General features: G+C 39.8%; 1 protein-coding gene across 1 annotated transcript in view; it reads right to left on the reverse strand.

The window, feature by feature from the left end:
- AP1S3 (adaptor related protein complex 1 subunit sigma 3) overlaps positions 1 to 15,219 on the reverse strand; it is a 70,969-nt gene that overhangs the window by 15,160 nt on the left and 40,590 nt on the right. Inside the window, exons 2-3 of the mRNA XM_008519110.2 lie at positions 6,294 to 6,472; positions 4,362 to 4,470 (exon numbers count right to left, since the gene is read on the reverse strand). Of these exons, the coding sequence (XP_008517332.2) occupies positions 4,362 to 4,470; positions 6,294 to 6,472 (288 nt within the window). The remainder of the gene's footprint in view (positions 1 to 4,361; positions 4,471 to 6,293; positions 6,473 to 15,219) is intronic.

Below are 15,219 nucleotides of genomic sequence, written 5' to 3' on the forward strand. Positions count from 1 at the left end.
TAAAAAATATACATTATTTATAAGTGTTAAACAATATAAATACACAAAAACAAAGCACAGTAGATCAGACATCCATTCACATGTAAGAAGGTAGAAGAAGTAAGCAGTTACCAGAGGTCAGAAGAGGCAGGAAGTCAGGAGTTATAAGAGCTGAGGAACCTCAGAGTTCCAGGCAGGTGTAGACCAGGAATCCAAGACAGACAGGAGCCTCATTAGCAGAAAACAGCAATCAGCATCCTGCAAAGTGAACCTGACAGATACTAATGCAAGTTCTCTAGGAACTTCACATACCCGCTCTCAGAGCAACAACCCATCCCCAAGCCTGCAGGGCTCGCCAGCAGCCACGGGGCAATCAGTTTATTGCATCTAGTTTCAAGGGATGCAGATAAGGTAAGGTGGTATGCAAAGTCAGATACACACAAAACACACACATACCCAGTGTGGATATACAGCTACTACCTCCAGATCATAAGCGAAATGGATGCACAAGTGTTATTGGCATCACAGAGAATGTTACCAATGAGCAACTATTTCATATACTCCAAACGCTACTCTATGGTTATTCTTCGAGACTGACCCCAAGGGGTTATAGTATCTGAGAGTAAGAAGAGAAAACATCTCAGAAGAACCTTGGACCAAAGGCAGGTTTCTTCAGCTAAAGCCAAATTACTCAAATATTTCTAATTCCACCTTAAGGAAGCTATCCAGGCACATGAGAAATATGCCCTTGTTGTTCAAATGACTGCACTCCATCGAATTATGCAAAAACAATGGCTTCCATGTTAATAAACACATGAGCCCCTTACCTAATTGTTTTTTCTCATTTTCTCATGTATCTATATTCTAGAAGAAAGCTTATAAAAGGCAGGAACAGTGATCATTTAACTTGATCTTTGATCTCCTAGCTTTGTGCTTTACAGTAATTTGGCCAGAGGGTCTTCTCTTAAGGCAGAATATGTGACATAGTGAGATTATTTCTGGCATTTCAATAACTAAATCCATGTGGATAGAGCCTAAGAGGGACCTCCCCTTACTGAATTCTGTTCTAAAGTAAATACAAAAAGTTTCAAGTTATAGACAGTAAATGTATAAAACTATATATAAAATAATAATGATAATGTGAGGTACAACTCCATAGCAATTGACAGTTTATACAGTATTGTTAATTATACTATCTCTTGGACCATCACAAGAGCCCTCTGAGATTAGCAAAGTAAATCTTCCTATTAACCTTTTTGAGTGTCATTATTCGTATCTGAAAATAGAGATGTAGGATGGGCCAAAGCATGGGTCTGGTCAGTGAGCAGGCTGACACCAGGATCCAGCAGGACTCAAGAGCTCCTCCTCTTACAAGAAAAGTCCCTCCATCAAGATTAAACCTCTCTGAGACAGCTACACCCACACCCTCCAAGTCCGTCAGTAAAAACTCACATGACGGTCTGTAATGGGAAAATACAGCTGGTGTCCAATCCTCAAAAAGACCCTTATCTACTGTGAGACTGAGGCGTTTCCTCTGAGCCTCTATAAATTGGGGTTAACGCTACTTACTAAAGATGGAAAGATTAACCATTTAATCCTTATAAATCTCTTTGGAATTGAATGGTACTCAAAAAAATACATAACTTAGCAGCCAGAGATTTTGACTTATCTGTCATAGGAAGGCAATATTTTCCAGTGTTATAAGAGAAACTCAACACAAAGTTTTCTCTTGGATAATTATAAGGAAACCATCAGTATTAACACAAGAGGAAAAGAAAGCCAAAGAGAAATATATTATTCCTGAGATGATGTCAATGAGAATCAGTAGTATAAGCTTTGCTCATCACTGTTAATTAATAAGAACTGAACACCACTGGGCATATAGCCTTGAATTGCTCTTAGCTGCTCTTAGCTTAATGAAAGATTCATTGAATTTTTTAGTGAATTAAATTTTGGTTCATGACAAAGACAGAGCTTCTAAAGGTATGCCAAAATAGGATGAAAAATTAATGTTAGAGAAATAGGAATTCATTCTGATTCTCCTTACACTTTATCTGGGCTTAGCATTAGTGAAGGTGATTCAAATTCTTTTGAGAAAGCAACATGTTCTGAAATTTGGTCAGATAAGATTGAGATCGAAATTCAACCCCAATTCACACTGTCACAGTTGGATAAATCTAGGAAAACACAAGAGGTCGAATCAGAGTGCAGAATTGAGGGCGAAAAGGCAGGTTATGGGAAAGCTGGGCCTCAGGAACGCTCCTTCTGGGCTTTGCAAAAGGCAAAGTCTGCAGTTTATTTCAAAAGTACCCAAATGTCAGCATTCATTTGAATAACAGAAAGCATAAAATTAAATAATCTCAAGTTGGAACACATGCCAGTATATATTTACAAATATCTCTTTAAAAAAATGAAAATAAACTTGGTGAGCCAGGAGAAAGCAAACGAAAAATGGCCTGGCTGTCTTACAACTTCTATATACAGACCAACAACTGAAATCCCTAAAGCAACATTTTAGGTCTAAAACATCATTTACAAAGGAAAAAAAGGAATAAAAGAGAGGGAGAGAGAGTGGGCAGGAAAATTCTTTCAGAAACCTTTCAAATACTCATCGTTGTGAAAAGTGTTGTAACAAATCTCATAAAACCCCATCCAGTACTGCAAATGCAGCTCATTCCATTAAATTAAACACAGAAAACTCTCCTGAAGGCAAATTCTCCCAACAACACTGAATAAAAATCTTCAGTGAATGAGGGAACCGGGAAGAGAGTATTACTGAGAAGAAAACATTTTCCAAATCCAACCATTTATTTCTTGAGACTGTGAACTGGATTCTGTGAAACTGTGAAACGTTTCTCGGACTTTTGCTAAATCTGGCCCAGGGCTGGTTACGAGTGATGAAAAAACAAACAAGGGGTCCCAGGTCATGATCTTGAGAGCGACTAGCAATGTGATGGTCAAGCAAATCCTGTACAAGTTAAGGATAAGCCAAGGCTGTTCTGTGTCACGGGAGCACTGGATATATGAGGGATGTAAAGAGAAAAAAGCCAGAAGGTTGGAGAAGTGGTTCTGGGATCGATATTTAGAAAGCTTAGAAGCCAGGCTAAGAAGCTTGAATTTTATTCATTACAGGCAATGGAAAGTGACCAAGAAGGAATGTCTCCCTGGATCTGTGCTTTGTAAGGAATATGGTACCTAAGAGGCCAGGGAAGGGCAGCAGAGATGAGGCCCAGGGGCAAAAAGGGCCAGAGACGAGGTTTAAAAGTAAAGCAAAACTGCATCCCAAGTAAACCTACACTCATGTGAGTGGAGTAAGATGAATTTTAGTCCAATTTGAATAGACAGGGGCAGATTTTAGCAAAAGGTGGGGAAAGAAGAAAGAAACAGCGCCCTTTTGCAGTGAAGGATCCTGGGACACAATAAATTCAAACACAAGACAGAACAGGTTTTCAGAAGATGATGAGTTTGGCTCTTGTCACATTATCCTGAGACGACTGTGAGAAGCCCAGTGAAGATCGTCATCAAGAAAGTGACGAAGAGTCATCTGGAAATGGATTTCCAAGAGAGAAAGTCAAATAGACACACAAGGGGAGTCGGAAGAGCCTGAGGCATTTAGAGGGCAGCAGAGGAAGGGAGCTCAGGTGAAGGAACCAAGGAGGGGTCTTCCAGAAACCAAAGACCAGAATCAGCAGGACTCAGTGTCATGGAAAAACAAGGAGCGAATTTAAAGAAGAGTTGTGAAGCGCAAGGATCCAGTGTTGCAAAGTGTCTAAGGGAGGTGAAGATTTGAGCAGCATCACTATTGTCAACCATTAGCAAGGGGCCAGTGGTAACTTTACAATTTCCTTGGAGCAGTAAAGATGGAAGCCAAGCTGTAAACTTCTGTGGAGTGAATGAGTTCTGAGGATTGGGGATACCATGTAGTCTATTACTTGGCAGTAAATGCATGGAGATGGAATAGCAATGGGAAGAAGGAAGATTTTGGTTTTGGTTGTTTATTTGTTTGGTGTTTTTTTCTTAAGTAGAAATAATATTAAAAAATATTTGTAGCTTAGTAAAAGAAGTGAGAGAGGGGATTAAAAAGTCAAAACAGAAGAGAGATGACAAAGCCAATGAAGAAGGGACAAAATATCAAGGAATCCTTCACAATTAAATTCTGGTATATTGAAAGAGGGTCTCTAGTGTGGTTGTGGTCTGAAGATAGAGACATCATGTGCCTCCTGAAAGTTTTGGATCTTTCATTTGGAAACACCTTGTATGCTGATCCTTGGCACGAATGTAATTCATATCTTAGACTTGAGAGAGAAAAGGAATGTGATGAAAGAGAAGCGAAGAGGTGAGATGGAGACAGACTAATTCTAATAGACCAGCACAACACTTACATTTCCAAAGTATTTGTCCAGCAACTCCACATAACGATGCACAATCTCAAGTGTCAAGAGCTCATTGTCCTGATTTTCTACTGCACAGCAAAAATATAAACTAGCATACCTTGAAAAGAAAAAAATAAAGTAAAGCACAAGGACACATTAAACAACGTGAAGTTTCTCCCCAATGAATATGCAAAGTTACCTCCTCCCCTCCAGAGAGGCTCCCCGTCCAAGTCCAAGAATGAAATCTTTACTCATCACATCCAAGTCCTCTCAAAACGTAAAATAGAATATAGAACAATATGGTGGTGATTGGAATATTTCTGTTAATTACGTGACAGGTCTAAAGAAAACTTGCCTTGAAGAGCTATGATCAGGGGACAGGGTCCTTTGACTCTTCCCCTCCCCAGCTTTCAAACTGTCTTTTCTAAGCTCCAAACTGTTGACCAGGGGTCTCTGGGCTCCCTGGTGCCCACCTTCTCACTTCAGACTGTACTGTGGTCATTCTGGACACGTCTCCCATCCTCAGCTTTGTCAAGTCCTCCCCTCCCCTGTGTGTTTCTTCTGCCTAACATACCCTTCCCTATCCTCATTCGTGTGGCTAACTCCCATTTCTCCTGTAGCTCTGAGCTTGGATGTCATTTCCACCAGGAAATCTCTATCCTCTCTGAGAGGATTGGATGTCCCTTCCATGCAGCCCTGGGCCTCCCCCACCATAGCATCTAGTGCTCTTTGTTGCCATTTCACAGCCTGTCTCTCCTCCACTAGATCGGTGGCTTCCCATAGGCCGGTACTGAGTCTGCCTGGTTCACAGTTGTGTACCCAGTACCTGTAAATATCCATTGAGAGAACTGCTGAAGCCTATTTTTTATACAATGGTTTAAAAGACAAATGAACCCAAAGTTTCAGAAACCAGCCCGCTGGGAGTAGTGAGAAATTTCTTGTTGGCAAGTACTTTCCGGGACTTTGCCTCTCCATCCCTGGGACGCTTATTATAAAGGGCCCTCGCTGACATCTCTCAGGATGCTAGTACTGAAGGTTTTGACTTTAGACTCAACAGAAGGAGCTTTTCCCAGGCACTTCCCGGTAATTTAATCCATCAAATGTAGTCTGCAGAGGTTACCTCCACATTTCTCCTTCAGCTTTTATAAACACTCCTTACAAGAGCCTTTCTAATGTGCATTTTTCTTCTAGAGGTTGCCGTAGGACATTGGATGGAGGGTCAGGTCAGCTGTGTTCTGGTGTTGGCTTGGGCATCAATTATCTGGGCCTTTATTGGCAAAATTACTTTACCTCTTGGGGCCTCCATTTCCTCATCTAGAAAATGAGGTTCCTTTCCAGTATTGTCCTGCCATGGCAAGTTAGTGCAGTAAAGAGACAATACATAGGCTTTAAAGCCAGAAAGATCTGGATTTGAATCCTGGCTCTGCTAATTACCACGCAGTTACTCTGATGGGGGACTAATTACTTAAACCCCCTGCAGCTTCAGTTTGCTCATCGGCAAATATGAGTAATAACAGCTATAATAAGAGCTCCCTATCTCTCTATCACATTAGCCTGCATTTTTTTCGAGCATTTGTTACTCACTGAAAATGTTTTGTTTACTTAACCAATGAGTAAGCTCCATGAGAGCAGGAATGTTCTGGGTCTTGTTCACTACTGAAGCCAACAGTGCTGGGAATTTAATAGGTACTCATAAGACATTTCTTGAATGCGTGTGTGCATCAGCAACACGTAGACTAAGTACCTAGGATCCATCCTGGCACGTGGAAGACCTTTCAGCAAATGATGGTTCTTTTCCAGTTAGTCTATTGCTACAAATATTTGGGTTCCAGCCTTCCAAGCTTTCAGTAAATGATGGAATTGGTGTTGCAATCTAAAATATTCAGGATTCAACAACCAAAGCAATAATGAGAAACCCAGTTCTCATAAAGTTACTCACACCTTTTATAAACAAGTTTTAGCTCCTTCCAGTCAATAAAACTGCTTGTCCTCTGGCCACGAGAGAGAATGATCTGTACAATTTCCCGGGTGATCTTTTTCCTTTCTTTGTCAGGGAGAGTAGTGTACCATTTCTGCAGCCGTAATTTCCCTTGTCGACTGAAGAGCAATATGAAATGTATCTAGAACAAATAAAGGACAGCAAAAGCAGAATTTGGTCAACCAAATCACTCTCTGTAGACACTGAAATTCAATGGCAGGGTTTACAAAGGATTATAATTCTGAACAGATGAAATAATACCAGCCTGAAAACTATCTCATTTGACAAATTACATTTAACCCATCAGAGAACAAAGAAATGTGTACATAGTAAACATAGCTTATTTATATTATAGGGGAAAGATAAGTTCTTTAATTCCTTTTATATTCATTATTGGGAGAAAAATAGATCAAGGAAGTATAAAACTCTTTCGAGAAAACTCAAATTCTTCCTTCATAAGCCAAAAAAAGTTTAAAACATGGGAAGAATTTACGTTAAAAAAATTACATGCCACTTCCATATCGTATAGAAACAGAATGATAATAGAGAAATAAAGGAGAGAAGTAAGGGAAGAAGATGAGGATGAAGCAAGGGGAAAGAATGAGACAGTGAGAAAGGGATCATATTCTTTTTAAAATAAAAATTGTATATGTTTAAGGTGTCCAACACAATGATTTGATATACCTATACATAGTGAAGTGATTACTGCAGTTAAGCTAATTAACATAATCATTTCCTCACACAATTACCATTTTTGTGTGTGATGACACCAGAAATATACTCTCTTAGCAAATTTCCAGTACTCAATACAGTATTATTAACCATTGTCATGATGCTGCATATTAGATCTCTAGACTTATCTATCTTATAACTGCAACTTTGTACCCTTTGACCAACATCCCCCCATTTCCCTACCTCTCTGCTCCTCGTGACCATCCTACTCTCTGCTTCTATGAGTTTGGCTTTTTTAGATTTCACATATAAGTGAGATCACGCAGTATTTGTCCTTCTGTGCCTGGCTTATTTCATTTAGCATGATGTCTCCCAGATTCATCCGTGATATCGCAAATGACAGGATTTCCTTCTTTTTTATGGTTGAATAATATTACATTGTGTATATATATACACCACATTTTCTTTATCCATTCTTCTGTTGATGAACACTTAGATTGATCCCATATATTGGCTATTGTGAATAATGCTGCAATGAACATAGGGGTGCAGATATCTCTTCAAGATACTGATTTCATTTCCTTTGGAAATATACCCAGAAGTGAGATTGCTGGATCATATGGTCATTCTAATTTTAATTCTTTGAGGACCCTCAATGCTGTTTTCCATAAGGGTTGTACCAATTTACATTCCCACCCACAATGTCCAAGGGTTCCTTTTTCTCTACATCCTCACCAACACTTGTTATCTTTTGTCTTTTTGATAATAGGCATTCTAACAGATGTGAGGTGATATCCCATTGTGGTTTTGATTTGCATTTCCCTGATGATTAGTGATGCTGGACACCTTTTCATGTACCTGTTGGCCATCTGTATATCTTCTTTGGAGAAATGTCAATTCAGAGCCTTTGCCCATTTTTAAATCAAGTTATTTGTTTTCTTGCTATTGATTTGTTTGAGTGCCTTGAATATTTTGGATATTACCTGTTTAACAGATTTATAGTTTGCAAATATTTTCTTCCATTCCATATGTTGTCTCTTTGCTCTGTTGATTGTTTCCTTTGCTGTGCAGAATTTTTTCAGTTCGATGCAATACCATTTGTCTATTTGTGCTTTCCTGCCCACACTTTTGGGATCATATCCAAGATATCATTGCATAGACCAATGTCAAGAAGCTTTTTCCCTGTGTTTTCTTCCAGTAGTTTTACAGTTTTAGGTCCTACATTTAAGTCTTAAATCCGTTTTGAATTGGTTTTCGCATATAGAGTGAGATCAGGGTCCAATTCTTCTGCACGTGGAAACCAGTCTTCCCAGCAACATTTATTGAAATGACTGTCCTTTCCCCATTGTGTGTTCTTGCCACCTTTGTCAAAGATCAAACTAAGTTTTAAATGTGAGCTCTTTACTCCACTTTGTGGATTACTTGGCTGAGAGCTTTAGAATCAACCATCTCAAGTTACAATTGTCTTTGGCATCACAATGGATTTTTAACAATTTAGATAGTATGTTGGCTACACTGGGAAGCAATCTGACTTTATTTTTCAATTAAGTTTTAAAATGTGTATTTGAAATGAATGTTCATATTTCAATGAATTTTAAAAGCTTTAAATGAGTAGAAGACATAGTAACATGCATAAGTTTACCTTGGCATCTTAGAGGAGTGGTAGCCTTGCTTTTCACGAGTTGTCAGATGGTCTGACCTTTCTTTTATGAGAGATTAAGTTTTCTCAGTCCATAGCATGAGAAGTTGACATTTAGAATCATAATTGATTTTGTTGGGTTTTTGTTTTGTTTTTTGAAAAATAAAATTCATTGTTGGGGTTAATTGTGTCATGGAGGGAACAATATATACTGGGAAACAAATAATTAAATTTTAAAAAGACTTTACAAATAGAATATTCAACCCTTTTTACTGAGGTTTGGCTCTGAATGTCACAGCATGAGTCCTAAAAACTCACTAGGTGGCGCTATCTGGGGCCAAAAGAAACCAGGCTCTTTTCTTCAGAGCTTTCTCTACCCCCAGCCTCTAGAATTTAAAGTGTTCTTAATAAGCTATACTCTGTCTTCGAAAGGAAACATCTGTTATGACAAGGAATTGAGGTCCAAGACATTGCAAGTGAAGAGAAAGCAAGTTTAAAAGCCCAGCTCATCTAGCAACTTTAAGAAAAATCACTCTCAGTGTGGAATTGTAAACATGTGCTTAGAACACAGCATTTTCTTAAATACCCATTTCACTATCAGCACAGGCACAGATAATTCAATAATGGAACACACTTACTGTTTTCTAAGAATCATACTGAGAGCTATTTTTGCTTCCAAGAACAGATAATCATAAAAGTAACATTCTAAAGGTATAAATCAAATGGTGATAGAAACATAAAACCTCAGGATCTTGAGAATAAAGCTCAGCTTGAGATCATCACAGTAGATAAGACTATTCAATCCAATGTCTAATGAATGGTCAGATTTTTTTACTAGAGAAATGAAATGCAGACATTTTCTTGGTGTTCCCTTTGCATTTCCTGTCAGAAAATTTTCTTCTTCCCATCTAATCTAAATCTCCTCTACTATAACTTAATCGAATTTTCCTTGATTTTATTCACAGAGTATATAAACAGATAATGTTTCACTATCCTTGGAGGAACTAACTTCACATGTTTGAAGACAGCCTTTAAGTCTAGCCGGAGACCTTTCCTTCCAGAAGAAATGACCCTGGTTTCGTGTCTTCATTGGTTCTATTTTTGAGCTCTCAAAATTATCATTGCAATTCCTCTGGGATTTCTTCATAGGTTAAATGTTACTTTTAATTTCGGGTGCTCAGATCAATGTCCAAAGTGAGAGGCTGCAACTATTGCTGGTTTAATTGTGGATTCCTTTCTAGTCCTTCTCTGTTGCAACCTTCTCTCAAGACCAAGGACCTGCCTTCTTAAATAAGGATCAACAGTGTGGAACAATCAACAAAGAGCAATTTTTCATTCCAACAACGAATTCAAAGAGAAAGGATGATCAGAAACATAATACACACTTCAATAAAGCCCGTATAAAACAGAAAAATGCTTTCCAAATTAAAAAGAAGCAACAAATAGGTTTTAGGTTATCCCATAACTGCATAGCCTAAGACAGTGCTGAAAGATTTGGTCCTCTCAAGTTCTGCTCTGAGCAGGAACCAGAGCTCGTGTTGTGGTGTCTGGTGCCTGTGACGTCTCCAGAGTTAAGAGTGTGGCTTGAGAACCAGCGGAAGGAATTGTAATGATTCACAAGAGTTCATCACCTCCAGCAATTAATTTTATCCAATTTATCAGTTTAGTCATTCAAGGCATATTTGCATAAAGTGTTTCAAGAGGTTAATCAAATAACAGTTTTGATTAGCATTCGCTTGAGACTAGGAAAAAAGGCAATCGGAAGTGTTTTTTCAATATTTAAAAAGAGCCAAGTTAAATTCAAGCTGACGTCTTAAACAAACTTCATCTAACTTCAGAAAACAACACTCGGTCATTCTCTTTCTGTAATATTGCTGAGATGAAAGGCGTGATGGACAGACTGACTGGTAATACTGTTCTGGGAAACATCACCTCCGTAAAGAACCATAAAATACAAAGGAGGGTGTTGAGCAGGGGTGACTTCTTATATCTGGCCCAGTGCTCCGGCCTCAGGCAGGCAACTAGCTTCATCAAGGTCTCCCATCCCTGTCCCAGAAGGAGGCCCTTCCATCAGCAGCCCTTTTGAGGGGTGTGGTTCTGTCACAGAGGATCCCTCAAACCCAGCATGTCAGATTAGTCCAAGCGTTCCTTGTCTTCAGAGTGTCCACTAGAACAATCCTTGACCTACTTGGGCACCACCCCAAATTCTCACTTTGACCCATAATGCAAATCAGTCTGGGTGTTTTCGTAATCATCTATTTCTGAAGCATGTCCAGGGAGGCACAACCAGGCCTTTGAAGGAAGCAAAAAGGAGACTAGGACCAATCTGTTTTGTCCACGGCTCTGAATCAGTGATAGCATCTGCCTTCTAGTTGAAGACAGTGAGGGCTTCCAATAGCAGCTTTGGTTCTTAATGTTTGCAAATCTCCCTGCTCCTGACCTGAAGCATGTAGAGGACCCATAACCAGCTTCCAAGAAGAGAGGTATCCAGGAACCTCTTCCTCTCCCCAACACTGTTACACCATGAACACCACCTCTTTAGCTTATATTTCATGATCTGAGCTGTAAATAAAAATACACAGAATTTGTTCCTTTCCTCCAGTACCATCAACCTGACAAGCCCTTCCTCTGGTGGCCCAGATCCCACAATACATCACTTAAACAACCCTATTGCTAGGGTCCTCACCTCCCTAGCATTTTTTCCAGCCTCTACAGCCACCCCGCAAATTCCTAACCCAAATCAGCCCATGCGCTCTCATCATTGCTTCTATACTGAGGCATCAGGCACCCCTGGGAAAAATCACAGAGGACTTTACACATTAGAATCAGCTTGAATGTATGATGGTCCACCTGTGCCCAATCTCCAGTGTAACCTGGAAACTTTCCATGTCCCTCTTCATGTAAAGGGTTGCTAAGCAACTCCCCCCTCCATTCCCCACATGGGTTATTCCAAGTCTCTACCATGCCCCTCATACTCCCTATCTCCATCCTCACTCCCTAACTCTGAGAAGAAGATAAAAGCCAAGAGGATAAAAAGCATTCTGCTGGATTTCCCCCGCTCCTCCCACATGTGTACACCCATATGCACAAACTTGGTCATACCCACGCCCAGCCAACTTATTTTCTTCCTATGTCAGGAAACACCACATCATCTTCTACTTTGGCTTTCAACCCTCACCTATCTCTTTGGGAATGTAGCTTTGTCATTCCAACACTGTCAATTTCTGCCCCTCTCTTCTAGGACTTCTTACATGTAGAGGCTGAATAACTCTAAACCTCTCTCATCTTTACAAAACAATGGCCCTCTCTAGAATTCCAACCTTTCAGAAAAGTAACTCAGCAGTCAGTGTCAAGAGTCCAAAGGTGCCCATACCTTTTGACCCAGTAAGTCTACTTTTAATATCTATCTTAAGGAGAAATATTTAGCCATTCGATGTTTACCGTACTTCTTTATAGTAACACACAAAAAATGAATAAAACTGGAAAAACTACCTAAATTGCCAATAAAAGAGAAATTTTTAAGTGGTATTTGTTAAATGACTTCAGTGAAGTGAAAATGCTTATGGTATAAGGTTAAGTTAAAATGAAACAGACTATAAAATAGTCATGGAATATTATAGCGACAAAGTAAAACTATAGTTGCATAGAAATTATACAAAGGAAACACACTAAATTGATAACAGTATTTACCTTTGAATAGTGGAATTATAAATGTTATTTTCTTCTTTGCACTTGCTTGCATTTTCCAGAATTCATATGCATAATTTTATAATTAGAAAAATGCTTAATGAAAAGAGTATTCATGAGTTCAATAAAAATCAGTCAGCATTCTATCTGAGGACCAAATACTAAGTAAATGTCAAAGTTCTTTCACAAATAAAACAATACCTGAAGGAGACTGCCCACCAATCAGGAGACCCCGTAGGACTGTGTAACCAGACAAACTGAGTGCACAGCCCGTCTGCTGGTCCTATGACCATGAGGCCAGTGACGTAAGAATGAGGACAGAGAGGGTAGACAAGGAATATATAAAAATGATCATTGTTGCCGTGTTAAGATGGAGGAGCCCTAGTAGTTATTTTTCTCTAATTTCAAAACAATGTTATTTAATTCTGCCAAGGAAATGAAGAAAGTAAATGAGCGAGGAAGCACAGACCTGTAGCTCAGGCTTTATTCACACTAACGAGAGCATTGTTTTCGCAACAGCAGGCTGCAATCCAGTGGGTTAAGTGACAAATTTGGTGGATCACAGCTGGCATATTTTTAATGAAATAGAGCAGAACAGAACATATCAGAGCAATCACATATATTGAGGGTGTGTGTTTCAAGAAGCTTCTGTTCCATTTGCACAGACTTCTACTGGGTAGAGGTGTAAAATGCATTTCTTGCTATTGGGTGTGGCTAAAAGGAGGAGGAGGAGGAGGAGGAGGAAGATGGAGGGGACAATGACATAGACACTAACCCTAGTGAAGAGGTCATCCACAACGAGATGAAAAATCAGGAAAAAATATTTCAACACGAGGCGAGTCAGTAAGGAAATGTTAACAGAAAAACAGCTTTTTAGTTAGTGTTCATATTTAAACTCTTAGAGAATGTTGGGTCCCAGGAAGAATACTAATACATATAAATAATTTTTTCCTAAGTGTGGGAACCAACTATTTGGAGTGGACCTTTGGGCGTATCAAACTATGGCTTTGTAAACAGAGAGCTGACCTTCAAAAAGGGCAGGGTAAGATGCCCCCTCTGAAGCAGGAATGAACACAAACTTCTTTTTCTTAATGCGACAAATTAAATAAGCAAGTGAAACAGAGGGGTATGCCTCACTCAGTCATGGGTGTCAATTTGAAACCCCTCCACCTGGCAGTCAATACTCTCCCCTCATTGCAAGATCAACTTGAGACAATATCAGAAGAAATAATCACATCGGCAGCTAAAATAACTATATTTCAGAGAGACCTTCAAGCACAGATCATTTATTCATTCAACCCATATTTACTGAGTGCCTACTCTTTGCACTATAAAACATACAAATACAAGACCTGGTTCTTTACCTTGAAGAACTTATAATTGTGATAAAGAGTCAAAAGAAATATCAAGGTAAACACAGTGAGTTAACCACGGGCCTTTACGCCCTAAAACGCCACTAAAATGACAGTAGTAGAATTTTCAAAATTGTGTTGGACCCTAAAGACTAAGGGAAGGTCAGAGGAGATGATAGCAAGGAAGAGATTTCAACAAATCTGTGGAAGATGGAAGGAGAGAGAAGAGTGATAAGTGACTTAGCAAAGTAGCGGAAGGTATAACTTAAGAGGTGATTCTGAAAGGAAACCAGCCAACTGTCCCCAGAGAATGCCTGAGAGTGACACTTGGGGGTGCCATAACCCCAGAAGACAGCAGATAAACACGGTTCTGAAAACAGGGAGACTGGCTAACGGTCCACCTACAGAGTAGTAGGCATTGGCTACCTGCAGCATTTCCAAGGACTACAGCTAAGAAAGAACACACACATGCACAAACACACGCACACACGTGCACACACCCACACACACACACATACCCCACAGTAAGGTCCCAGTTGCTTTATTCAAGGATACAGAAATTTAACGGAGGCCATGTAGCTGGAACATCTCTTAGGACAGCTTCCTTTGGCCTCCACAGTCAGTGATGGGTAGCAAGCAGCAATTGTTGATGCTATTCACATGAGGCAAGGCCTTCCCGAATCTGGGAAGCTCAAATTTGGGCAATGCTATACTTCTTTTATACCTAAGACTTACATTGCCTCTCAGAGGACTTAGACAATCAATGCCCTTAAGAGGAAATATTTATAGACACTTGCAACCCTCCTGGATCTTAAACGTAATTCGGAGCCTACAAACCCATATATCTTCATCTAAGAGGGAAGTGATCCTGAGCCTCTATCACCAGCTTTGTTGCACCAAAAAAAACGCATCTCTTCCATCAGAAGACTGAATGATTCTTCCCTGGAGACACTATATGGCAGAGAAAAGACCTCTAGGCACTAACAATGAAGCCTTCCCAGCCACCTGACTAAGCCCTCAGAACTGCCTATTAGCATGGGAGCACCCCACTTTCAAATATGAGCAGAGGCCCAGGATCACCAGACATTTTAGGACAGTCTCTAACACGAAAGAAAGAGACTGAAAAGAACAAATTTTTAAAAAAGTAAACCAGGGCCGGGCCCATGGCCGAGTGGTTAAGTTCACACACTCCGCTTCAGTGGCCCGCGGTTTGCTGGTTCGGATCCTGGGCGTGGACCTACACACCACTCATCAAGCCATGCTGTGGTGGTGTCCCACATAGAAGAACTAGAATAACCCACAACTAGGATATACAACCATGTTTGGGGGATTTGGGGAGGAAAAAAGCAGAAGATTGGCAATAGATGTTAGCTCAGGGCCAAACCTCCTCACCAAAAAGCAAAAAGTAAATAAATAAATAAACCACTGGATACAGTAAGAAAGCATGGAACAGAATAAAATGTCACACGCGCACGTGCGCCCACACACACACACACAAATATGAGTTAAAAGAAGACGGAGTTCCTATATCAATAAAAT

This window comes from Equus przewalskii, chromosome 5, assembly GCF_037783145.1.
Source record: "Equus przewalskii isolate Varuska chromosome 5, EquPr2, whole genome shotgun sequence".
Lineage (NCBI taxonomy): Eukaryota > Metazoa > Chordata > Mammalia > Perissodactyla > Equidae > Equus > Equus przewalskii.